At 37.9% G+C, this 27,551-nt stretch overlaps 1 protein-coding gene across 1 annotated transcript; it reads left to right on the plus strand.

Moving 5' to 3' along the window:
• On the plus strand, positions 1-27,551 carry SHCBP1 (SHC binding and spindle associated 1; the record flags this gene model as incomplete). The annotated part of the gene is made up of 13 exons (XM_080703541.1): positions 1-172; positions 1,657-1,824; positions 1,995-2,110; positions 4,321-4,529; positions 10,414-10,506; positions 14,694-14,927; positions 15,014-15,182; positions 15,466-15,586; positions 20,524-20,655; positions 22,066-22,184; positions 23,619-23,705; positions 24,041-24,182; positions 27,226-27,551. 13 exons carry the CDS (start codon positions 1-3, stop codon positions 27,549-27,551), a joined length of 2,088 nt encoding a protein of 695 aa, XP_080559667.1.

Consider the following 27,551-nt stretch of genomic DNA (forward strand, 5'->3'; position numbering starts at 1 on the left):
ATGGCTGACGGGCTGCTGACGGGTGGCGGTCAGGGGCCCGCCATGGGGCCCGAGGGGGGCGCGGCGTCGCTGGAGACAGGTGAGCATCCTCGGCGCTCCCGGGGCACTTGGCAGCTCCGCTTCCCGAGGCCGGAGGGAGCTGCAGGCGCTGAAATTCCCGTGTGCCTGGACTGTAGGAGATTCGCCTTGTGATTGTTGTTCTTTTTCATTCGCATCTCCAAAGAGATCTGAAACCACACCGCCTTTTTTCGAAAAAGGAGAAAGCTTGGGCCTTTGGCCTAGATAGTTTTTCTGGGCAGCGAGGGCTGGTCACCCGCCCAAAGTAGGGGAGCTAGTGCGGGACAGGGCCCAGAAATGGAACCCAGGTTTGGAAGTTCTCAAGCCCTTCCGATCTCTACGTGGAGATTCCATTAATTTTTTGATGGGGAGGGGTCGCTGGGAATTGATCCCAAGGCCTTGCAAGTGCTTTACACTGAAGCGCGTTCAGGACCGCTGGTTTTCTTTTCTGACATTTTAAGGAGTTTGCGTTCTCTAACATTTTCAGCTCTCTTACATAGTGGAAAGAGTTCTGGGAAGTGAGAAAATGTAGGTGTGACTTAATTCCATTACCAGCCTACATTGTGAATTGGCAAAAGTTGCCTTGCTTCAGTTTTCCCCCTTGGAAAACAGAGCTAATGGTTCTATTTGTGAGGAAAACCAAATGCAACAATATGTAAAAGATTTGCATTTTTGAAGTGGTTTTAAAGAAAAAGGGTGCATGCAATCACTTAAATGTGTGGAATCTAAAACAGCTGAGCAGTGGCAAAGCGCCTGCTTTGCAGGTATGGTGCTCTGGGTTCGATCCCCGGTTCCAAAAAAGACAAAAAGAGCCCCGTTTAAAAAAAAAAAACAAGCTAAGAACAAGTAAAACAGCTGAGTTCGGGGAAACTGATCATAGGTAGTAGTTGCCAAGGGGTGAGGGAAAATGGGGAGATTTTTTTAAGTACAAAGTTTTAGTTATAAGGTGAATACATTTTGGTTGAGGGTGGTGTCATATATGTGTAATCCCAATACTTGGGAAGTAAAGATTGGGGGATCACAGGTTTCAGGCCAGCCTCAGCCTCAGCAACTCAAGACCCTATTTCAAATATAAAGGGCTTGGGGTGTAGGGAGGTAGCTTGGGGGTATAGTCAACCCCCAGTACCCTCCTCTCCCCCCTCAAAATGGTGGACAAGTTCTAAAAACCTAATGAACAACATGGTTGTTTCCTTCTGCAACTTGTGAGAGACTGTTTTAAAATAAAATATAAAATAGGGCTGGGGATGAAGCTCAGAGGTAGAATGCTCCTGGGTTTAAGCCCCAGTACCCTTCCCTTCGAATAATCCACTTCCCCCTGCTTCTTTCCAAAACCTCACAGAAGAGCAAGAAAAACTAATCTGTGTAAAATCTTAAGCTCTTGTTGTTTAAAGTAGACTTTGGATTTTGAGGTTTTTTTTTTTTTTTTTTTTTTTTTTAGCTCTGGAAGCTAGTTTTTTTCTGACAATGGTAGAAGTAAGTAGAATATTCATGCCCAAATCCTTATGTGTATTTTGTTTGGTATTTCTGAGCAAGGATGTGAAAATAGAAGCACTCTGGAGGTGTCTGAGGTAGTTGAGCCTGCTTGTTTTTGTTCTTTAGGTCTGTTCCAAGATCAAGATTCATACAGTGATTGTAGTTATCATAATAAGCCAGGTACTACTTTACAAAGTTTTGTGCTAGAAGGAAAAACTGTTTTCCCAGAAATTTTTCAAACAAGTCATCTTTTGTTCTATGAACGATTCAGAGCCTATCAAGATTACATTTTAGGTGAGTAGGTTCTCTTTTTTGCTTCTTTTATCTTTTTAAGTTTACAGATATGTTTATTGAGTCCCTCAGATTGCCAGTTGTTGCTTTTGAGAAAGTGGATTTAAATGAAGTTATTATTTTCTCTCTGCTTTATACATACTCAATTCTTACTGTATTTAATTTGTTTGTAGCCGACTGCAAGGCCTCTGAGGTAAGAGAATTCACAGCTGAGTTCTTGGAGAAGGTCCTTGAACCATCTGGATGGCGGGCAGTCTGGCACACTAATGTGTTTGAGGTGCTGGTCGAGGTAAATTTAATTCTGTTGTTACAATACTTTAGACTGTTAGAGTCAAAGTGCTTATTCTTAATTAAAGTTTATGAGCTGATTGAAAATACCATGTTTTCCACATTTAATTGCCACAGTCTATGAAGTGTTCTGCAAATTCTAAAGAGGACTGAGGAGGAGCAAGGAGGAAATTAAGGTGGTTTAAATTTCAGTGTCCTTTGACAAAGGAAAATGGATTATAAACCTATGAAGTAGAGGAGATATTTTAGATCATTGAGAAACAAGGTCTAATTATGAAAACACAGTTTCAGTTAATTTTTTATCTTAGTTGTAGCCCATTAAGTACCTCAAACCAAATATGTTTTAAACCAATTTAAAAACGAGTCCATTGTTTTTGCCTAACAAATTTGTAGATGTGTAGCCGGGCGTGGTGGCGCACGCTTGTAATCCCTGCACGTGGGAGGCAGAGACAGGAGGATCACGCAGGTTCGAAGCCAGCCGTGCTGGCTTAGGAGACCCTGTTTCCAAAAATAAAATAGGTCTGGGAGTGTAGCCCGGAGATAGACGGGCTTCCAGGAACCCCAGTACCACCAAAAAAAAAAAAAAAAAAAAAAAAAAAATTGTAGATGTGTGATTATCTCTTGATAATATGTCTACTGCAGAAGGTAAAAATTTCATTTTTCTACTGACTTGGCCTTTTACATTAAATTTGCACTCCAGTTACAGCTGTGAACTTTTTTCTGATAACTGGACCATAAAAAAAACCCCTGTTAACTAAAATGTTAAGCCAGGGAGTGTGAATACAAATTCTTGCTATTGCTTCTATAGAAAATGACATCATATACTCCAGTAATTATGTATGAAGTAGTGGGTTGCAGCTATTTCTTGTGAGTTTTAAAATTTGGGTCATGCTGATATCTTTGGTCTATTAATTTAGTTGTGGTAGTACCCCTCTTCCCTACAATCACTTTTTTTAAATTTTTACTTTTCCATATTGATTCCTTTTATTAAAAGCACACTGGGTGATACATTCATGTATGTTTATATCACTTTGAATCTCACTATGATGTAAATTACAATAAACTAGTAAAAACATCAATTTATTATTTTGGTGATATATTAAATCAAATATACTTTTTTGGTACTGGGGATTGAACCCAGGAGATAAAACCCCAGCCCTATTTTTTTTCCTTTAAACAGGGTCTCACTATGTTGCTGAGGCTGGGTGTGAACCTGCGATCCTATTGTCTCAGCCTGCTAAGTACTGAGATCACAAACTTGCACCACCACACTCGGAAGCGGAAGCTTTTAATAAGGGCCTTCGGTGCATATAGAATCCATAGAAGAGTTGGGGATGGGGTTGGGGGAAGCATCAAAATCTACTAGCAGGTCACTTAACTATGGCTGCCTCTGTTCTCTTCACACATCTATTGCATTACAGAGAGCAATGTAAGGCTGTCTGTTAGCTGTTGCCTCTACAGAAATATGGCGTCCACCATACAAATTCTGCATGAATGAATCTCACTGGTAAAACCAAATCTAGAGTCCTAGCTGTAAAGGAAGCACAATCACTTTTTAAAAAAGCAGTCAAAAGCATTGTTATAAAAGACAAATGTGCCATTTCTCTGCTTAAAACCCTTTATGCATTGGATTTACCAAAGGCCTAGTGTTGCCTTTCGGGCTTCTCCTTATGGTAGAGAACAGGTAAATCCGAGCTCCTTCTGATGCCCTTCATGTCCTGGTCTTCTTGCCTCTCTCTCACCCCATCTCTTGCTGACCCCACGCACTCACAGCCTTCTCCCTGTGGTTCCAGCAAGTGCGACCTTTTTGCTTCTCCAGCTGCCAAGCTTGTCTCTGCTTCAAGAACTTCTGTACCTTTCCTGATACTAGATGGCAGCTTCCTTTTCATTCTTCTCAGCTCAGAGGCGACTTCCCTTGGCCATCTCAGCAAAACCAGATCACTATCCATTATAGTTATTTTCTGTCACACACTCATCATCATCTTGTTCATTTTTTTCTCCTGATTATGATGAAAGCAACATGAAGGTAAGAGCCAGACCTGTTTTGTTTATCCTTTGTATTATGAAAGAAGGGTCCCTGTCCCCACTTTATGCTTAAACAAAATTAGGCTATTAGTAGTGTTTTGTGCTAAACAAAGTTAGGCTGTCAGTAGTGTTTATTAGTAATGTATCTGTTAATTTCCATGTCTTAAGTAACATTTTAAATTTCAGGTTATAGATGTGGACTTTTCAGCTTTGAAGGCAGTAGTGAAGCTTGCGGAACCATATATCTATGAGTCTGAAATGAGCACTTTTACCTTGGAGTGCATGAAAGAGCTCCTTGATCTGAAGGAATATCGGCTGCCCCTACAGGACCTGTGGGTGGTGTTTGATGATTCTGGAGTGTTTGACCAGACAGCACTTGCAATTGAGCATGTCAGGTAGGAGAAGTTGATATAAATAAACTCATGGACAGAAACTTTGGATGAAATAAAGTAATTCTGGTTTTTGTTAGATTCAGATTTAAAACTCAAATTTTAAAACTCCAATATTTAAAAATATTCAAAAATTAGGAACTTCATTTTTTTTGGTAGTGCTGGAGAGGGAACCCTGGGCCTTTGCACATGCTAGGGAAGTGTTCTTCATCGAGTCACACCTCCAGTACCTAGGAAAATATTTTTAAATTTAAAAATAATTAAAAATATTTCAAATATTTATTTTGTGATTATTTCAGAATAGTACAAGGAATTCTTATTTACTCTTCACTTGATTTCCCCAGTGCTATCAAGATAGATTCTTATTTGTTTTGTACAGATTTAAAAACTGCTTTAGAAGTTGTAGATGCTAAGGCTTATGGTTGCTATATTTAAATATAAGAGGATAAAAAGAGGGAAGGAAGTAAAATAGTATCTCTCTCTCTCTCCATACACACACACACACACATATATATATATATATTTTTTTTTTTTTTTAATTTTTTTTTTTTTTTTTTTTTTTGGTGGTACTGGGGTTCCTGGAAGTCCTTCTACCTCCGGGCTACACTCCCAGACCTATTTTTACATTTTTTCATTTGGAAACAGGGTCTCCTAAGCCAGCGCGCGTGGCTGACTTCGAAACTGCGCGATCCTCCTGTCTCTGCCTCCCAAGCGCGGGGATTACAAGCATGCGCCACCACGCCCGGCTCAGTATCTATATATTTAGAAGACTAATTCACATTTTTTTCAAGAATGTATCAGGCTACTTCCTAAATACTTATTTCTACTTGTATAAGTATACTCCTTGTCCTTTAAATGAGAAAGAAAGCCCATAATATCTGGATTAATAGGTATTTTAAAAAATTTCAGATAAATCTTTTGTCTAATGGTTCCTTATACACACACACACACACACACACACACACACACACATGTGCGCACACATTTTTGGAGCTTCTGTATATTTACTAGAGACCTTACTTTTTGTGTGTGTATGTGTGTGTGGTACTGAGGATTGAACCCAGGGGCATTCTACCTCTTCATTTTGAGGGCTCAGATTCTGGTCAGCACTCAGAGAAGGTCAGGTTATGAGGTATTCATTTGTTCATTGATTCGATAAAAACTTGAGAGCTTAGTCCTCAGTATGACTGGTCCATAAAACAGATCCAGTCATCATCAGTTAAAGCTCAGTTAAGGGTGGGCGATCAGCTTCGATGACAAATCATATGAAGGTATGTATATCTGTGCTGGCTGTGGTGGCACATGCTTGTAATCCCAGTACTTGGGAGATAGAGACAGGAGGATTGCCAGCCTCAGCAGTGTAGAGAGATCTTGTTTAAAAAATAAAAAAGGGATGGGGGTGTAGCTTGGAGGCGGAACACCCCTGGATTCAATCCCTAATACCAAAAAAATTAAAAAAAGAACAAAAGATATATCTGTGACTGGAAATGGCAATGAGTGGCATGAAGAATTAAAGAGACTTGGATAGGTTGCTGTTCTATTGTTATTTCTTGAGGAAATGACATTTGAGTGGGGGTCTAAAGATTTAGCTAGATAAAGTGGGTACAGGTGCGGGGACTCAGTGAGTTTAAGGAGATGAAAGATAGCGTGGTCCGTACATAGGAAAAGCTGGGAGAGACCTAGGAAGCCGTGCTGGAGAGGTTGGCAGGGATAAGAAAGTGTAGGGCTTTGTCAGCTAATTAGTCATTTTTGTCTTTAAGAGCAGTGGGAAATCATTGAAGAGTTTTCATTCTTGGGAGAATATAACCAATTTTGTGTCTTAAAAGGTTCATTCTGGCATCTGTGTGGAAAATGAATGGACGGAGATGGGATAGGGAAGTCAATTAAGAGGCAAGAGAGAGCTAGAGTAGGGTTGAGGAAGGACAGATGAGGGCTTTTTGAAAAAGAGAAGCTGGGCATGGTGGCCCAGACCTATAATCTTAGTACTTGGGGGGCAGAGACAGGAGAATCTGCATGGGTAATGAGGTAACTTAGTAAGATAGTTTCAAAATAAAGTTAAAAGGGCTGGATATGTAGGTCAGAGGTATAGTAGTATATTTAGGTTCTATCTGTAGTACCTAGTACCACTTCCTCCACCTCCCCCCACCCCCACAAAAAAAGAAAAAAGTAAAGTGGTTGGAACTTGGTGGTGAAGATGTGAAGAATGAGAAGATATGATTACATATGGAGGAAGTCAAGGCCAACTCCCAGGTTTTTGGCTTGAAAGAATAAACAATGGAGGAAGTGAGGATGTGAATGATATGTAAATGCCTGGTACCATACAGGTGAGGATGATATTTGAGTAGAGTTATGAAATGTCAATATAAGTTTACTAGAAGGTGGCAGATTTCTTATTGACATTTTTTATGTAGGTATGAAAGAGCTTATGAAACTGGGAGTTTACATGCTAAGTCTCTTAAGCAGGGAAAGTACTTTAGAGTCAGAATAGTTAATCCGTGTACTATCACCAACCTCAGGACTTTATTCTGAGGGCAAGAGAGGTGGTTTATTTTTTATTTTTTTTATGAATAGGGGCATGATTGGGTTCAATTAAAAACAAAACTAAGTTGGGCATGGTGGAGCATGCTTGTAATCCCAGCATTTGGGAGGCTGAGACAGGAGGATCACAGTTTGCAGACAGCCTCAGCTACTACTTAGTGAGGCACTTTGCAACTCAGTGAGACCCTATTTCAAAATAAAGAATAATAAAGAAACATATGGCTGGGGGTGTAGCTCAGAGGTAGAATTCCCCTGGGATTCATCCTCATTACTGAAAAAAAAAAACAAAAAAAAAACCCAAACAAAAAAACTGAAAATCACTCCAAAGGATGAATACACTACCTATAAGAATTCAGAGTCAGTTTCATTTTCAGTGCTCCTTCCCTTACAGCAGAACTTGAAAGAGATGTACTGACAGTCTGTACTTGGTATCACTGCAACACTTCTACTTCCACTCACTACTGAATTGTGCCCAAGGTCACTAAAGTTTTACATGTTCTCATATCCAGTTGACACTTTTCTGATCTCATCCTGCTTTGACCTCTTGGCTTTTGATCATTCCCATCTTCATACATCTTCCTTTAGCTTTTGGCATGTTACTGGTCAGATGGTATCTTACTGGCTTCCTTTCCTAAGTCATCTTGGCCAGTTCGTCCTCTCATGCTCAAATTTTAGAAGGTCAGTTACCTGGGAATCAATCCTATGTCATGTCTTCATCTTGTCTTCTGGTGCTATAGTAATACCACTAACTGGTTAATTTATAAATAATAGGAGGGTTTTAGCTCACTGTTCTAGAGGCTGTGAAGTCCAAGAGCATGGTAGAGTCATCATGAATTATTTCTTAAAAGTTGTACCTCTTAGCTGGGCATGGTGGCACATGCTTGTAATCCCAGCATTTGGGAGGCTGAGACAGGAGGATTGTGCAGGTTCAAAGCCAACCTTGGTTACGTAGTGAGGCTCTTTGCAACTCAGTGAGACTTTCAAAATGAATTAAAAAAATATATGTATGTGTGTGTATGTATATATATATGTGGCTGGGGGTGTTGCTTGGAGGCAGAATGCTACTGGGTTCCATCTCCAGTACTGCAAAAAAAAAAAGTTCTACCTCTTAATACTGTATTACAATATTAATTACTTAATTACAGTGGTAATTCAGTTTTAATTTGAGCTTTGGAGAGGACATTCAAACCATAACAGGCATTTACTCTTTTACCTCTAATTAACCTTGGTAGCACACTAGAAGAGTCACTTGGGGATTTTCTTTGTGGAAGTATTCCAATTGATAGCTGGGTGTGGTGGCACATAACAGTAATCCCAGTACTTGAGAAGGTGAGGCAGGAAGATCTCAGGTTTGAGGCTAGCTTCACCAACTCAGCAAGTCCCTCAGTAACTTAATGAGACCCTGTTTCAAAATGAAAAAGAAATAAAATAGTGGTTTGGGTGTAGCTTGGAGGTAGAATGCCCTTGGGTTTAATCTTTAGTACCACAAAAATAAATAAATGAATAGAAAAATTCCCACTAACAAATGAAGAAAGAAGGATAGAATATCAGTATTTTTTAATCACTCATGAAATAAAGGTTATAGGCAGTGATTATCAATTACGGTTTCAACCATTAGGTGAAAAACTAATATAGGGGATTTTGTAGTGTATGGATAAGGATGGTAACACCTGAAGCCATTGGTTAATCTTATGAAAAGAGATGGGACGTTCTCTGCTGCCTCATAGAGGTACATTATATCTCGAAGTATTCATGTGAAAAAAATATTTCTTGAAGCCAGTTGAGTTTCTAGATCTTACTATTTACTAGAAATAAAGGAAACAGAAAAATATGTTAAGTGACCCCACAAGAATGTAATCAGATTCAGAATGTGGGAAAATACTAAGTAAATTGAAAGGGTTTCTATAAAATAAAGTGATTTAAGAGGTGTCAATTAAATGCAACAGCTGACCTTTGTTTGAATTCTGATAAAATTTTATGAAACAACAGCAAGAGACAGGGAAATATAAACATTGACTTGATATTTCATATTAGAGAATCAAAACTTTTTAGGTATAATGACTTATTCTAGAGATATATACCAAAAACTTATGAATGATGTGGTATGTTTGAGATTTGCTTTAAAATAATGCAGTGTTAGGATGGTGGAGGAAGAGGAGCAGGAGTAAGTGGGTGGGGTAGAGATGAGTAAGATTACCTGTGACTTGATAATTGCTGAAGCTGGGTGATGGATTCATGGTATCATGAATGTTCTTTGTTGTTGTATATGTTTGAAATTTTCCATAATAAAAATTTTTTAAAATCACTTGGGAAGCTTTAAAAAATGTGAATGCCACAATGGAATTAGGATTGGTCAGTCTAGGATAGGGAATACTTTTTTTTTTTTTTTTTTGTGGTACTGGGGTTCCTGGAAGCCCTTCTACCTCTGGGATACACTCCCACGGGCTACACTCCCAGACCTATTTTTTTAACTTTTTTTAATGTGGAAACAGGGTCTCTTAAGCCAGCGAGGCTGGCTCCGAACCAGTGCGATCCTCCTGTCTCCGCCTCCCAACCATGGGGATTACAAGCATGCACCACCACGTCCACAGGAATATATTTTTAAAAGGATCCCAGGGGACTCTAATGTTTAGCCAGGGTTGATAACTAGTGCTTTATGTTATGATCTCATCTAGTGCATTAATACCATCAGTATGTTCACACCTGCCAGATTTCTGTCTCTAGCTTTTACCTTTCCGTTGAGCTCTGGGGTTCTGTATTCATCTGCAGACAGGGCTTTATCTACTGGTGTATCAAATACGCATCACAACAAGGACATGATAAAAACAACTTCATTTTGAACCCAAAATCTGTTTCTCTGCTAATCTTTTCTGTCTCAACAATGGCAATATTGTCTGCCCCATTACTGGTGGTTAATAACTAAATCTGATAAAAGTCCTAATTAAACCAGTGTTTTAGAAAAACTTTAGCTAGCCAGGTATGGTGGTGCACACTTGTAATCTCTTGGCCGGTCTCAGCTACTTAGTGAGGCCTTCTGAAACTTAGACCCTGTTTCAAAATAACGAATATAAAAAAGGTTGGAGGGTGTAGCTTGGAAGCAGACTTCCCCTGAGTCAACTCAGTACGGCCAAAATAAAGAAAAACTTTTGATCTGAAAAAGATTTATATTTTGTATGATTCAGGACTGTCAATTATAGAAAATATGCAGTAATGTATTTTGTTATGGCAAATATAATGTATATTTGCTATAGTTGGTAGAATTGTTGTGATTTATTCTTCAGCTCTCACCCCTCCAAAAATCCAACATTTTGCCCCAATGATTGAATTTAAATGATAGTAACCTCTTTTTCAGGTTTTTCTACCAAAACATTTGGAGGAGTTGGGATGAAGAAGAGGAGGATGAATATGATTATTTTGTCAGATGTGTTGAACCTCGATTGAGATTGTAAGCATTTATTTTAATTTTATTTTTTATAAGTACCCAGGGCAAGTCTTGAAGTGCCTGTTCCTCCAAATAATGCTGCTTATTCATGAAACATTCTCTTTTGGAAATCAGAGCATTTATCAAGTTTATTAAAGCCTGTAAGTCTTAAGTATACAACACTGGTTGTGCAACTTGAAATAGCAATGTCATTTTAACTTAGGCACGTGTGTAGTTGAAGTGTAAGGATAAATCAGCTTTTTAAAAGTAGCTTTAAGAAGTTTGGGGGATTACCTCTAATGTAATGAGGGATAAGATACAGAGTTAGACCAGCAAGCCTTAACAAGGGAGAGCTCTCTAACCTTTCCCTCAAGAGAAGACAGTGTGAGGGCACCCAGCTTCTCTGCTTCTGCCCTTGTGCCCACTTATATGCACAAAAGAGGTGCTATCTACCTTGACCCTCCCCACCCCCACACACCAGGGGTCCACAGATAGAAACAGGCCAATTTACAAGCAGTACAATATCATGACAAGTTAAAATGCAGATTGTGTGAAGTGCAGAGGTGCCTGCATTTTGTGTTTATAAACTGAGTTTAGAAGCAGAGAAGTTAATTAATAACACACTATTTGTGAATCTGAATAAAAATCAGTTGAGTTAGTATGTTAAATGTCTTTTGTTAAATCCAAAGATAATTGTTTAAAAAACAGTGAAATTGTTTGGACTATAGAAGACTCCTTTGCTTTCAACTTTTTTTTCCTTTTTTTCTTCAGTACTGGTGATTAAACCCAGGGGCATTCTACCTCTGATATACACCCCCAGTCCTATTTTTTATTTATTTGGAAACAGGGTCTCACTAAGTAGCTGAGGCTGACCACAAACCTGTGATCCTCCTGTTTCAGCCTCCCAAGTACTGGAATTACAAGTGTGCGCCATCACACCTGACTCTGCTTTTAGTTTTTCAAGAATACTTTTAAAGATAAGTGGTTTTACTCTAATGTTTTGTCAAGCTCTTATTTGACAAATAGATGAAAAATATTAAATAGTTTGTATTCATGGAAATAAAAATTACTAAAGTACATTTTTTTCTAATTTATCATTTTGGTAGGGAAAAACTCTTCCATACAAAAATATAAAAATGAACCATGCAACCCAAATAGTTGTTCTACACTGAGCTTATTAAGTGTGGCACCTATTTATCTTTCCACTAGATGGTGCTGTAAGTCCAGTAAGTTTTTCCTTTTATTCACGAACCAAAATTTAATAGTAATACAATAACAATAAAATTAGAACTTATATTCCAAAAAAAGAATTGTAGATCACCTTTTTTCTTGTGTTAAAGATGATTTTTACTGTATGATACAATAAGCCTTTTCATTTTTGTGGAACCCAGTTTAATTTAGGAAGTTTCTTTTGGTTTAAGTAATGGTTTTATTTGGTAGAATTATGTATGTCTTATTTCAATTCTTTGTAAGTTGGCTGTGATTTCTGTTTAGCTTTTTCAATGTGCTTATTTTTTTTCCCATAGTGTATTCAATAAAATACTGGAATTTGAAAACACCTGAATATTTTCTAGATTTGAGATGCTTGCAATGATGGTTTTGATTGCAAGTGAAATGTAATGGTAAATGGCTATCATGTGTATCTGGCAAATTTGATCTTGGAGAAAAATTGAATTCTGATTTGACAGCCTCTTATATGCTAACAAGAAGTGATTTACCTACTTTGTACATCACTGGCAGATGGGAAAACATAAGGGAGAAATTGTTTTCAGTTATAGGGAAGATACCATGGTACTTGATGGAGAAATTAGAATGTTATCAAATATACGTAGATCTAAAAAATGTCTCTTCAGCCAGGCATTGTGGTGCACGTGTGTAATCCCAGTACTTGGGAGGCTGAGGCAGGAGGATTGAAGGTTTGCGGCCAGCCTTAGCAACTTATTGAGGCCCTCCCCACTTAGTGAGACCCAGTTTCAAAATAAAAAAATAAAATAGGGCTGAGGATGTACCTCTGAGGTAGAATGCTCCTGGGTTCTATTCTCAGTACTACCTTAAAAAAACAAAACAAAACAAAAAACTCTTGGTTAACATAGGAGTAGAGATACCCAACACGCAAGATTTAAAAGGAATCCAACTATACTGTCTTGATTGTGCACTGTGTGGTAAATATTTTTCCTTTTTAGTTCAAAACACACCATTTAGAACTTAGGGATCTGAGACACAGATATTGGTTTATTGCTTCCAGATGATGAAGTATCAATATAATAAGAAATAAGCTGATTGAGCTGAATGGCATAAGTTAATGCTAAGACACATTTTAAAATTTGAGTCTGAGTCATCATGACTTAATAGACCTGATCAAATAGTCAAGTGGCTCAGTCTCTAATTTCTTGTTTGTAAAGTGGATTTCTAGAGTATCTTTAAATGAGTTTGGATTAACCAAAGCAGATTAACTCCTCACTTTTTAAGTATTAGTCACTAATTAATTTTCTTGAAAATTGGGGAAAGATTACTTTTTACTTATTTTAATATTATTTCTATGTTTACCACAATTTGATGTAAATATGTTTAGAATGTGGTTCTGTTCACCCCTCCCTCATCTTATTCAGAGCATAACTAAGTAAAACAAAACAAAATAAAACAAATGAACAAATAGAAGAAAAGCTCTAAACCACTACTTAGGCAATAGTTCTCAATCTTGGCTACACATTAGTATCCCTAAGGAACTTTAATATGTCTGTATTTCTAGAGATCAGTTTGATTTGGAGCCTGAGCACATATACATACATACATATATATATATATATATATATATATATATATATATATATTTTTTTTTTTTTTTTTTTTTTTTTTTTTTTTTTTGGTGGTACTGGGGTTCCTGGAAACCCTTATACCTCTGGGCTACACTCCCAGACCTATTTTTATATTTTTATTTGGAAACAGGGTCTCTTAAGCCAGCGAGACTGGCTTCAAACCTGCATGATCCTCCTGTCTCCACCTCCCGAGCTTGGGGATTACAAGTGTGCGCCATCACACCTGGCAGTATTTGTATTTTTAAAAGCTCCTCAGATTTTTAAAAGCTCCTTAATATTAAGCCAAGGTTGAGAAGGTCTTGTCCATGGCATAGCTAGTCAGTGTACTTTTAGCTGAGAAAAAACTATATGCAGCTGGGCATGGTGGTGCACGCTTGTAATCCCCGCACTTGAGAGGCTGAGAGAGGAGGATCACACAGGTTTGAAGCCAGTCAGCTACTAAGTGAGGCTCTCAGCAACTTAGGAGACCCTGTTTCCAAATAAAATATAAAATAGGTCTGGGAGTATAGCCTGGAGGTAGAAATCCTCTGAGTTCCACCTCTAGTACCACACACACACACACACACACACACACACACACACAGTATGTAATGATATTTTATTTTCAAATACATCAATTTTATATCCATAAATTTGATTATACGTACATAAAGTATTTTGTTGCATCCATTAATATTTTGATATGTACTTATATTTGAGAAGATATGTAATTTAATAAATTTATTTGCCAATAAGGTCATCCATTATAAGGTTATTTTGTTTCTATCACTCTCATTTAGTAATGACAGTTTTACTTTTTTTTCTCAGAATCTCAAAGGCTATCTCTAATAACTGCCCTGAGGGAATATCCAGCATACTTTCTGGTGTTTTTTTTTTTTTTTTGTGGCACAGTGGATAGAACCCAGGGGGACATTCTACCTCTAAGCTACACTACCAGCCCTGTTTTTATTCTTCATTTTGAAACAGGCTCTATGTTTTGGAGGGCCTCATTAAGTAGCGGAGGCTCTCTGCGAACCTGTGATCCTCCTGTTTCAGCCTTCCAAGTACTGGGAATACAATTGTATACCACCACTCCCAGGTGCCATGGTGCTTTAGCTAGTTGATTTGAATAATTTCTAATTTTGAAATATGGTAATTTTACACATTGTTGCAAAGTGATTGAGATTTTTTTGCTCCTTACTCCCACTTTTCAAATTGTTTCCTGCTACCTACTGATTTTCAAGATTTTGAACTAATCAGAACAACTTAACTAATCAGAACAACTTAACATGCTAATCAGAACAACTTAACATGTGCCTGAATTGTTATATACTATAAAATACTTTTCTTGCTGGTTCTTTGGGACTGTCTTAATGATAAGAAAATGTGGATTTGAATTTGCTTTTAAACTTTCAGGCATTATGACATTCTTGAAGACCGAGTTCCTTCAGGACTTATTGTTGACTACCACAGTCTGTTGTCTCAATGTGAGGAGAGTTACAGGAAATTTTTAAATCTGAGAAGCAGTTTATCAAATTCTAATTCTGATTCTGAGCAGGAAAATATCTCCATGGTAGAAGGGTTAAAACTGTATTCGGAGATTGAACAATTGAAACAAAAGCTAAAACTTATTGAGAATCCTTTATTGAGGTATGTGTGTCTTTGCTATTCCTATGTAGTTAACTTCTTATTAGCTATCTTACTGAGAACTGATAGGTTTGTTTGGTTTCTTTAAGGTATGTGTTTGGTTATCAGAAGAACTCTAATATTCAAGCAAAAGGTGTCCGTCCAAATGGCCAGAAGATCACCCATGTGGTTTCCTCAACCATAATGACTGGACTACTACGGTCTCTCCTCAGGGACAGGCTTTGTGGGGACTCTTATAAGGAAGAAATAGAAATTCAGGTAAGAGGTTTTTTTTTTTTTTTTTTTTTTTTTCCTTCAGGTGGCTGCTGCTTTTGATTCACTCAGGTTTTCACAAGTTCTACAAAGTGTTTATAGGAGCTTTCCAGAGTGAATTTTCTGTGAAATGGGAAGTAGTAAGAGCACTGCCTTTTGTCAGAAACTAACTCACCAAGCATGCATTGGCTTCCTCAGGGGCTATACTTTCAGAGAGACATGAAGGCACTTGGAGTGACACTCAGGTTGCTTTTGGGGAATATATATGCAATATGTTGTTGTTCTCTAGTTCCATAGTGATCCATTGTCTGCTATCAACGCCTGCTATGAAGGTGACACGGTTATTGTTTGTCCTGGTCGTTACGTGGTACATGGTACATTCTCCATTGCTGACTCCATTGAATTAGAAGGTAAGTATGGAAGATCGCACTGACACCAAAAGAAGTTTTACTAGCCAGATGTGGTGGCACACGCTTGTAATCCCAGCTTTTGGGAGGTAGAGACAGGAGGATTGTGGTTCTTGGACAGCCTCACCTACTTAGCGAGGCCATTTGTGACTCAGACCCTGTTTTCAAAACTAAAAAAGACTAAAAAATAGGGCCAGGTGTGTAGCTCAGAGGTACAATGCCCCTGTGTTCCATCCCTGGTACTGCAAAAAAAAAAAAAAAAGAAGAAGTTTTACTGGTTTGCTAGCAAATGAGATGAAAAAGTATAGTGTCAGTTTTAAAATAAAAATAAGCCACTTGCTGGTTGAGCAGCAATGAAATGATGGATTCCCATTATAATACAACCAAACTCTCATGTATCTTTTTTTTTTTTTTTTTTTTTTTGGCAGTATTGGGGATAGAACCCAGGGGCATTCTACCTCTGAGCGACATCCCCCAACCCTAGTTTTTATTCTTTATTTTGAAACAGAGTCTCACTGAGTTGCAAAGGGCCTCTCTAAGTAGTTGAAGCTGTGTGCGAACCATGATCCTCCTGTCTCAGTCTCCCAAATGCTAGGATTACAAGTGTGCACCACCATGTCCAGCACATGCATTTTTTTTTTTTTTTTTTTTTTTTTGGTATTGGGGCTGGAACTCAGGGGCATTTTATCTCCGAGCTACATTCCCAGCTTTATTTTGGGACTCACTGCGTTGCGAGGGGCCCACTAAGTAGTAGCTGAGGCTGTCTGAGGACTCTGATCCTCCTGTCTCAGCCTCCCAAATGCTTGGGATAACAAGCGTGTGCTACCACGCCGGGCCTCACGTGCATCTTTTTAGTAAACAGTAAATCAATGATGCACTTGAAGCTCTAAGAATGAGGTTTCAACCCATTTTATTTTTTTTAATTTTATTTAATTTTTTTGGTGGTACTGGGGTTCCTGGAAGCCCTTCTACCTCTGGGCTACACTCGCAGACCTATTTTTATACTTTTTTAAAATTTGGAAACAGGGTCTCTTAAGCCAGCGCGGCTGGCTTCGAACTTGCACGATCCTTCTGTCTCCGCCTCCCAAGCGCGGGGATTGCCAGCTTGCGCCACCACGCCTGGCCAACCCATTTTATTTTGGATAAGTTGCCTTCAAACATTAAGGGGATTGACCAGATTGACTCAGTGTTTGAGCAACCTGATTTGTATGTTTTTGTGGCAGTATATATTTTGAAAAGATATTTACAGGCGCATGTTTAAAAAAGACCACTAGGAAGAAGTATACCTTCCATACTATAGGCATTTTATGAAAAAGAAGCTTAACTTCCAGGACAGAAAAAAATTCCCACCAATATGTGGATATATATATTTTAAACAGTATTTTTTTAATCCATTGCTTGCTCTTATATATTATGGAGATATTGGTACCTAGTCTTTTGTTTGTTTTTAAATTTTGCTTTTTTTTTTTTTTGGTGGTACTGGGGTTTCTGGAAGACCTTCTACCTCCGGGGTACACTCCCAGACCTATTTTTAAACTTTTTAAAATTTGGAAACAGGGTCTCTTAAGCCAGCCCTGTTGGCTTTGAACCTGCGCAATCTTCCTGTCTCCGCCTCCCATGTGCGGAGATTACAAGCTTGCGCCACCATGCCCGGCAAAATTTGCTTATTTTTGTGAATGTGTTTAACTTGAATTGGTATTAAAAATTACCTTTTTAAAAAAATTCTGAAATGGTCTTGCTAAGTTGCTGAGGCCCTAAGTTGCTAAGGTTGGCGATCTTCTTGTCTCAATCTTCCAAGGATTAGGATTACGAGCATGTGGTACCATGTCTAGCTAAAGAAAATTTTAATTCTTTGAAATTTTTCTGAGTGTCACAAATGCTACATTTTTTTTATTCTTTTTATTTTGAAGCAGGGTCTCACTAAGTTGTAGAGGGCCTCACTAAGTAGCTGAGGCAGTTTGTGAAGGGTGATCCTCCAGTCTCAGTGCCACTACGCCCATCTACAAATGCTATGCTTTGTATCCTGGCCAAAGTATACTTTTATTTATTTTTAATTAATTAATTTATTTTTTGGTGGTACTGGGGGGTGGAACCCAGGGGCTTTTCTACCTCCAAGCCACATCCCCTGCCCTATTTTTTATTTTTATTTTGAAGCAGGGTCTGACTAAGTTGTGGAGGGCCTCAGTAAGTAGCTGAGGCTGTCCGTGAATGGTTATCCTCCAGTCTCAGTGTCACCACGCCTGTCTACAAATGCTACGCTTTGTATCCTGGCCAAAGTATACTTGTATTTATTTTTCATTTATTTATTTTTTTTGGTGGTACTAGGGGGTGGAACCCAGGGGCTTTTCTACCTCCGGGATATACTCCCAGACCTATTTTATACTTTATTTGGAAACAGGGTCTCTCTAAGTTGCTGAGAGCCTCACTAAGTAGTTGAGGCTGGCTTTGAACCTGTGTGATCCTCCTGTCTCAGTCTCCCAAGTGCTGGGTTTACAAGTGTGTGCCACCATGCCTGGCCAAAGTATACTTTTGAGGTCATTAATGTGGGAGGATTCTATTAAAATTAGGTTTTTAATAGTTATAATTTTGGTATATAATTAGAATGATTTCTAAATTTATGTTACTCTACAATTGTTCACTTTGGTCCTGCATAATTCTCTAAAGTATCAAATTAAAATGCACCTGTTCAACTATTTGCCAGAACAGACTCAAATTAGCAATAAAGCTTGTAAGGCAACATATATCATTTTAAGACTTGCACAGCTGTTCACAAATGTCTTAAGCTATGTTCTAAATCTTGTCAAAACTTCTTAATGGAAGCAAAGCAGGTAGTTTAATTTCCTGATGTTCACTGCTACATCATCTTATCCCCTTTTTTGTTTTATGTGTGTAATTTTTGTTTTTTTTCTCCTAATATTTGACTTATAATAGATGTATGTGTATAAATAACACATCTGCAGGATAAATCATTGCAATAAACACACTTTGTTTTCTTGCATAGTGAAAATAGCATTGATATTATAGATTGTATGGTGGATAAAAGATTCTTCCAAGATTGGTGAAGAAATTATGTTATTGCCAGAGTATCATAAATAACTATATAGAATGCTGGTAGCTAGATGTAAAAATGACTATACATTTACTAACATAGGGCATTTTTGAGAATTGGGCAATCAGATGGTATCTTTACTGTGACTATATGGAGTGCCAGTTCCTGCATAAGGTAGATTATCTAATAGTGATCTATGCCTATGACATGTAACAATAAGTATTGAGTACGTACCATGTGCAGGGTATTAAGAGTGCTTAGAGTAGGGCTTTTACCTCTTGTTTAGAAAATCCATTCAGTTGAGGTGATGCTTCTATGTTTTTAGCTGCAGGGAATACATAATTTGCATAATCAGTGTTTTTCTCAATATGCAATTCTTTTTATATTTTTTATTCTGAAGATAAATAGTGGCTATTATAGAAAACATGCATAATACAGAATCAGAAGCAAATTTAACTCACATTCCATTCATCCTCTTTAGTAGCATTCTTGCATATGGAGCCTTAGTCCATTCTCTAGTACCCCTGAAGGCTGTTCTGTTTTCTTTAAGTGGCTTTTCCTCTTTAATGCAGTTTTCATCTACTAAAGACAAAAACCTCTTCCTTAGATAATGACCCTCTTCCTCCTCCTCCTCCTCCTCCTCCTCTTCCTCCTCCTCCTCCTCCTCCTCCTCCTCCTCCTCCTCCTCTTCCTCCTCCTCCTCCTCCGGTGCTGAGGATGAAACCCAGGGGCATTCTAACTCTGAGCTATACCCCAGCCCTATTTTTTATCCGTTATTTTGAAACAAGGTCTCACTAAGTTGCGGAGGGCCTCAATAAGTAGCTTAGGCAGGTCAAGAACCATGATTCTCCTATCTCAGCCTCTCAAGTACAGGATTACAAGTGTACGCCACCATGCCCAGCTTGAGTTAGTTCTTATAACTTTGTGTACTTCTGTTATATGATGAAAGTCAGGCAAGTTCTCTATTTTTTTGATGTTCTAATTTTTTGTAAGCTCAACCAGAGGCTTATCCTGCATTATTAGTCAAAGATGGTATAAGATGGTTTAAGATTTAGCTAGGTGTAGTGGTTTACATATATAGCCCCAGCCACTGGGTAGGCTGAGGAAGGAGGGGAGGATTGCTTCGTAGTGACACCATGTCTTTAAAAAATAAGTAGATATATACATACATATACATATATAGTATACACACACGCACACACACACAATTTCTTTTTTTACTGGTGAATGAAGTAGATTTTTTTTCCCCCTAGTTGCTAAAACTGAAGTCAGTTTGTCAGGTTTTAAGTTAAACAGAATAATAAAGTTAGACAATTTTGAGAAATGATGCTAGGCTTACTCAAATGTGATTTATGTTAGAGTCATAAAATCTTAAGAAAGAAAAAAAAACAGAATGGGCTATATGCTTTAAAGCACTTTGACAGAACTGTGGGTCCTCAAGATTATTTTTCATAACAGTTTTGTAAGTGAATTTAGTGCTGAGCTAGCATAAGATGGTTGACAGAATAATCTTTCTGAAACAGGGACAGAATGGGGGATTGTTATTGTTAAAAATTGAATATTTTGGCCGGGTGTGGTGGCACACGCTTGTAATCCCTGCGCTTGGGAGGCGGAGACAGGAGGATCGTACAGGTTTGAAGCCAGCCTTGTTGCCTTAAGAGACCCTGTTTAAAAAAAAAAAAAAAAACTGTAAAAATAGGTCTGGGAGTGTAGCCCGGAGGTAGAAGGGTTTCTAGGAACCCCAGTACCACTTAAAAAAAAAAAAAAGAATATTTTGGCCTAAACAAACTAGGTTGACTGGTCTTAAATTATTATTTGAACTAGAGAAATCTGTTCTAGCATTTTTGTGTTTAGAAATTTCACCTCTTATTGTTTTTGCTCTCTTTCTTAGGGTATGGTCTACCAGATGATATTGTGATTGAAAAGATAGGCAAAGGAGATACTTTTCTGGATTGCACAGGTGCAGATATTAAAATCTCAAGCATAAAATTTGTACAGCATGATGCTGTAGAAGGAATCTTAAGTAAGTATCTGAATGTTTGGTGTATTTGTTCTAGGCTTTGAAAGGAAATCTTACTTTTTCTGGGAGATAGAAGTTAATGAAATACTGTTCAAGTATATGGAAGACTGATTATTAATTAGCATGATGAGTTCGGAAGCTCACTCTAAAGTGAAAAATAGTACAACTTATTCTTGAAAACTTGTTAGTTTATTATTGATTTCTTTTCTGTCATAATTTTTTTTAAACTTTTCAATATTGTGGTCTGTTTAATTGTGTTCAGTTTAACACTAGACTGAGTCGAGCTACCTTTACATTGTATTATAGTTTGTCCCTCAAAGGCTTATAAGATAGAAGCTTGTTTCTCTGTGTGGTGGTGGTGGGATGGTAGAACTTTTATGGGGCTCAGTGGGAGGTAATTAGGTCATAAGGGCTCCATCCCCATGAATGGATTAATGTAGGCAGGTCTCTCAAGAGTGGATGAGGCTCTCCTTCCCAAGAGTCCTTATGCATGAGCAAGCACAGCTCCTCTCACGCTCTTGTTTTCTCACTAATACATGTGCCTATTCTGCGTGCAGTTGTTTTCCATTCTGCTTTTCCTCCATGTCCTGATGTAGCCAAGGGGTATTTTGCCATACAACATGCTGTTTGGACTTTACAGCCTCAAGAATCAGGAATTAAATAACTTGCTTCTTTATACATTATAGCAACACAAAACATTACTTTAATATTTGTTTCCTAAGATCTGTACCCCCTATCTTTTGGGAGTCTTTTTCTTCTCCCAAGGTACCAGCAAAATTACACACACACACACACACACACACACACACCCTATCCATATATTAAAGGAGCATTCTACCTCTGAGCTACACCCCTAGCTCGCGCTCGCGCTCTCTCTCTCTCTCTCTCTCTCTCTCTCTCTCTCTCTCTATATATATATATATATATATATATATATATATATATATATATATATACACACACACACATATATATATATTTATATTTATATTATATATATATTTATTTATTTATTTATTTATTTTTTGCGGGTCTGGGGATGGAACCCAGGGGCATTCGACTTCTAAGCTACACCCCCTGCCCTATTTTTTTATCTTTTTATTTTGAAACCGGGTCTCACTGAGTTGCAGAGGGCCTAAGTAGCTGAGGCTGTCTGCAAACCGCAATCCTCTGGGTCTCAGCCTCCTGAATGCTGGGATTATAAGCGTGTGCCACCAAGCCTGGCTTTGTTCTTTATTTTGAAACAAGGTCTCACTAAGTTGCAGAGGGACTCACTAAATAGCTGAGGCTGGCCTTGAACCTGTGATCCTCCTGTCTCAGCCTCCCAAGTACTGGGATTATAAGCATGCACCTCCACACCCAGCGTATCACATTACTTCTTAAAGCAGCCAGCTATATATATTTTCATCATAGTCATTCACCGGGGCAAGACTACCTTGGAGAACTGTGTATTGCAGTGTGAAACTACAGGAGTTACAGTACGGACATCTGCTGAATTTTTAATGAAGAACTCGGATTTGTATGGTGCCAAGGTATGATAATCTCATGTTTTGGGAGGAGTAGTTATTTGGTTTAGCTTTTAAATAAATAAAATATGGGACCAGGATGTAAATGGATATTTCAACTTTATTTCTTCAAAGAAGTTCAGACACTTTAAGTCAGAATCTTATGTAGCAAGCTGGATATGGTGGCGCACGCTTTTAATCCCAGTACTTGGGAGGCCGAGACAGGAGGATCTGCGTTCAAGGCCAGCCACATCTACTTAGTGAGGCCCTCTGCAAATTAGTGAGAACCTGTTTCAAAACAGAATAAAGACTCATGCTGAGGGTGTAGCTCAGAGGTAGAATTCCCCTGGCTTCAATCCCCAGCACCAATAAATAAATAAATAAATAAACAAACAAACGTATGTAGCAGCCAGACATGGTGGCTCATGCTTGTAATCCCAGTACTTAGGAGGTTAAGGCAGGAGGATTGGAGGTTCCTGGCCAGCATTAGCTACTTAGGCCCTCTGCAATTAAGTGAGACCTTATTTCAAAGTAAAGAATAAAAATAGGGCTGGGGTTTAGCCCAGAATGCCTCTGAGTTCTATCCCCAGTGTGTGTGTGTGGCAGAATCTTATGTAGCCAGTAAGCACTGTAACTTTTTTTTTGGTATTGGGCTTGAACCCAGGGGTGTTCTACCTCCAAGCTACTCTCCCATCCCTATTTTATTTATTTGGAAACAGCATCTTACTAGGTTGCTGAGAGTCTTGCTAAGTTGATGAGGCTGGCCTTGAACCTGCAGTTCTCCTGTTTCAGCCTCTCAAGTACTGCCATAACATTTTTCTAAACAGAGATTAGGAAGAAAAATAATCTTACAATTTCTTTATGGAAATTTAAAGAGATTTAGATTCTTAAAGTTTCAACTTTTTAATTTTATTTTTTATAAAATAAACTGTTGAAGCTCAGTTGCTTGTGTGTGTGTGTGTGTGTGTGTGTGTGTGTGTGTGTGTGCGCGCACACGTGTATGTGTATGTGTGGTATGGTTTTTTTTTTTTTTTTTTTTTTTGGTGGTACTGGGGGTGGAACCTAGAGGTTTTCTACCTCTGGGCTTTACTCCCAGACCTTTTTTTTAAAAAAAATATTTTATTTGGAAACAGGGTCTCACTAAGTTGCTGAAAGCCTCACTATGCTGAGGCTGGCTTCAAACCTGTGCGATCCTCCTGTCTGAGCCTCCCAAGCACGGGGATTACAAGTGTGAGCCACCACGTCCGGCTGTGTGGTTATGTTTTGAAAGTGATAAATGATCAACAGTGTGTTGGAAATGGAGCAAATGGAAATGTTGATTAGAAATATCTAATAAGAAATGTCTAATAAAATTATTTATTTTTGTACTTTACATTTGTACTCTTTGTAACGTGTTAAAGGCTAAAAAGTAATTACAATAAACTTTTTGAAATCTGGTTGTTTTTAAATTGTAACTTACAGGGTGCTGGTATAGAAATATATCCTGGGAGTAAGTGTATCCTGAGTGACAATGGGATCCATCATTGTAAGGAGGGGATTCTTATTAAGGTGAGCATTGGCCGAAACACATTCTTTCCAAGGATTCAGTGGTTTCACCTAAGAAACCATGTTTTGTTAAGTTCCCATGTTGGGCTCTGTTGTTTTCCAGTTTAGGGAAGCATGAACTGTAAACATTGTAATAATGTCAGTGGCTGGTGATTCTTTTGTGAGAATGCTTGCTGCCTTCAGATCTGCAGAAACTGTCACCCAGCTTGAGCCACAGTGGATTAATAAGCACAGCTTTTCTATTCTTCTTTATTTTTAGTTTAATGTGGAAAAAGGTTTTTAAGGCAGGTAGTGTTGAATATGACAATCCCTTAAGAATTTTGTTTTCAATGTTACAGGACTTCTTAGATGAACATTATGACATTCCCAAAATATCCATGGTAAATAATGTCATTCATAATAATGAAGGTTATGGTGTTGTTTTGGTGAAACCTACAATTTTCTCTGACCTGCAAGACAATGCTCAAAATGGAACTGAAGGTATATATATATATATATATATTTTTTTTTTTTTTTACTTTTTTAATATAAAAAACAGATGTAATTTATTTTTAGCACCAAACTGATTAGGACCTGAGTCTCCCTTCCCTTTTTTAAAAAAAATATTCTGGAACATGCTTTGGCATGGAGCTAGGGAAGCTCGGTAAAATTAAAACATTATAGAATCTCAAGGTGAGAGAACCTTTCAAGGTCAACTAGTTTAACTGCTCATTCAGAATCTTGATATTGTAGTTTCTGTAGTCTCCAAGTTCCCTTGTTTTCATGCTTGCCTTTCTGTAAATGTATGGCATAAGGATGGGTATATGATAGCAATGGTGGGATTTGTTAAGGATGGAGGCAGTAAAATGAATGTGCCCAGTTGTAATTCTACAGGGAATACTGGAGTTTCCCTCTTTTTTTTTTTTTAATACTTTTATTAGTGCATTGCAGTCATCCATCATAGGTTCAGTGTAATACAAAGATACATGCACATAGCTTTTGGTGTATTCCTTCTGCATTCCACCTTGTTCCCCCTCCTTCCTTGTACATGCTAGTAAAATTTATAGTAATACCTTCATATATTGCCATAGTACTATTTGAACTCCTCCAATCCCCTTCCACCATTCTACATGTCTCTCCACATTATTTTAAATTCCTTATTTTTCTATGTCCTTTTTAGCTTCCACATATGAGAGAAAATATATGCTCTTGACTTTCTTAGACTGGCCTTTCTCATTTAGCATAATACTCTGTAGTTCCATCCGTTTTCCTACAAATAATAGTTTATTTTTTCTTCTTTATCATTCATCTGTTGATGGATACATGGATTGGTTGGTTTCATAATTTGGCTATTGGGAATTGTACTGCTATAAACATGGGTATAGTTATGTCTCTATTGTGTTCTTACCTTAGTTTTTTTGGAAAAATACTGAGGGCTGGGTGGTTCTAGTCCTAGTTTTTGAGGAACCTCCATACTGATCTCTGTAGTGGTTATATTAGTGTACAGTTCCAAAAACAGTATATGCATTTTGTCTTTCTCCACAGCCTCACCAGCATCTTAGGTTTTGGGTGCTAGGGATTGAACACATGGTCCAATCTACATCTTTATTTTGAAAAAGGGTCTTGTTATCTTGAAACAGGGTCTTATTAGGCTGCTGAGAGTCTTGCTAAGTTGCCAAGGCTGGTCTTGAACCTGCAATCTTCATGTCTTAGCCTCCTAAGTACAGGGTTTATAGGCATGTGCCACCATGCCTAGCTTGCCAGCAGCTTTTATTGTTTATATTCTTGATGATTCCCATTCTAACTGGAGTTAGGTGGAATTTTAGTGTAGTTTTGATTTACATTTCTCTAATTGTTAATGCTGTTGAACATTATAGGCTGACTATAGCTCTTCTGTTGAAAAATGTCTATTCAGTTCAATTGCCCATATTTTGATTGGGTTTTTTTTGGTGTTAAGTTTTTTGAGTTCTTTATATATTTGAAATATTTGATTCTGTATTGGGAGTAGATGGCAAAGATTTTCTTCCATTGTGTAAGTTCTTAAAAACTTTTATTTCCTTTGTGGTGCATAAGCTTTTTAATTTGATGTTATGCCATTTATTGATTCTTGGTTTTATTTCCTAGGCTTTGGGGGTATTACTGAGAAAATGTCTACCAGTTTGTATATGTTGGAGAGTTAGTCCTGTGTCTTCTTCTAGTAATTGTAATTATTAGTAGTTTCTTCTAGTAATTCTGCAAATTACAAAGTTTTTGGTGTAATTTCTAGATTTTTAATCTATCTTTGTGTGTGTGTGGTAGGGTATTCCCATGACCATCTACCTTTGAGTTATAACCCCAGTCCTATTTTACTTTTCATTTTGAAACAAACAGTATCTCACTAAGTTGTTGAGGGCCTTGCTATATTGCTGAGGCTGATCTTAAACCTGCCATCTTCCTTTCTCAGTCTCCCAAGTCCTGGGATAACAGGCTTGTCCCGCCATTCCTGGCCTTTGATCCATCTTGAGTTGACTTTTGTGCAAGGTGAGAGATAGAGATTGAATTTCATTCTTTTACAAATGTATATCCAATTTTCTTATCACCATTTATTGAAAAGGCTGCCTTTCTTGGCAGCAAAGGTGAGCCAGCTCAGTGGAAACTGATGAATTTCCAGCTATGATCCATATCACTGTTAAATCTCAGTCCTAGAGAAGGAGTAAGCATTGATGTTTAAAGATTAGGAAGTTTAAAGCACTTTAAAGAATGGTCCTTGTTACCTTCAGGTTCTTGTATCACTTGTATCTCTAGAAGTTTTCATCTCACAGGTCTCACAGAGTGAAGTTGAAGTGTTAGCTGGGCAGGCCTTTGATCTGAAAGCTCTGGTGGAAGAATCCACTTGCAAGGTCACTCATGTCATTCGCTGATGGAACCTGTTGCTTTAGGTTGTAGGACTGAGATTTCTGTTTTCTTGCTGGCTGTTTTTTAGGGATCATGTTCAGCTCTTTGTCTCTGATCCCATTCATCTTAGCAATTTTTCTCATTCAAGAAAAATCTCTCATGCTTCAAATCTTTCTCTTCTGCAGCCAGCTGGAGAAAAATGATTAGTAACATTAAATACATTGTGCAGTTACAATGCAAAATTCATTTGCCTATAACAATCATGAAAGTAACACCATGGAGAGAGGATCATGGGGCCTATCTAGAATTGGCTGTTAATTAGAAATTCACTTAAAGAAAACCAGCACTGTCTGACTAATCTTTGTATCCTAGCTCCTAGTGCTGCAGTGCTTAGCAGATAGGAAATGTCTGTTGAGTGAATGAGATTCTAGGGTGAAGAGGGTAAATGATTCAAAGTTGGGGGTTTCTGTGAAGGTCAGGAGACCCTGGTATGAAGAGTAAGATAGCTGCTTGTTGAGATTCATATGGTAAAGAATTTGTAAAATTCAGACACAATCAAGAATCTTTGGCAGAAAAAACTTGAAAGTGCTAACAGACTGTGTAGAAATATATATATTAGTTGGGTTTGCTTGTATTCTTTTACTTTATTTGTTATAATTTGTTTCTCCAGAAAATAAAGCACTTAAAATTCAAACAAGTGGAGAGGCAGATACAGCTGAAAGAGTGAATCTAGAAGAGTTGATTCAATGTGCAGCTGGCAAAATGGAGCTTTGTGCACGAGCTGACCTTCCAGAACAAGTTGAAGGAAATTGTGAAATTATAAACGAACTAGTTGCAGCTTCTACACAGAAAGGCCAGATGAAGAAGAAAAGGTTGAGTGAACTAGGAATCACACAAGCTGATGACAATTTAATGTCACAGGAGATGTTTGTTGTAATTGTAGGGAACCAGTTTAAGTGGAATGGGAAAGGAAGTTTTGGAACATTTCTTTTCTGA

This window comes from Muscardinus avellanarius (assembly GCF_963383645.1).
Source record: "Muscardinus avellanarius genome assembly, chromosome: 10".
NCBI classification, from domain to species: domain Eukaryota; kingdom Metazoa; phylum Chordata; class Mammalia; order Rodentia; family Gliridae; genus Muscardinus; species Muscardinus avellanarius.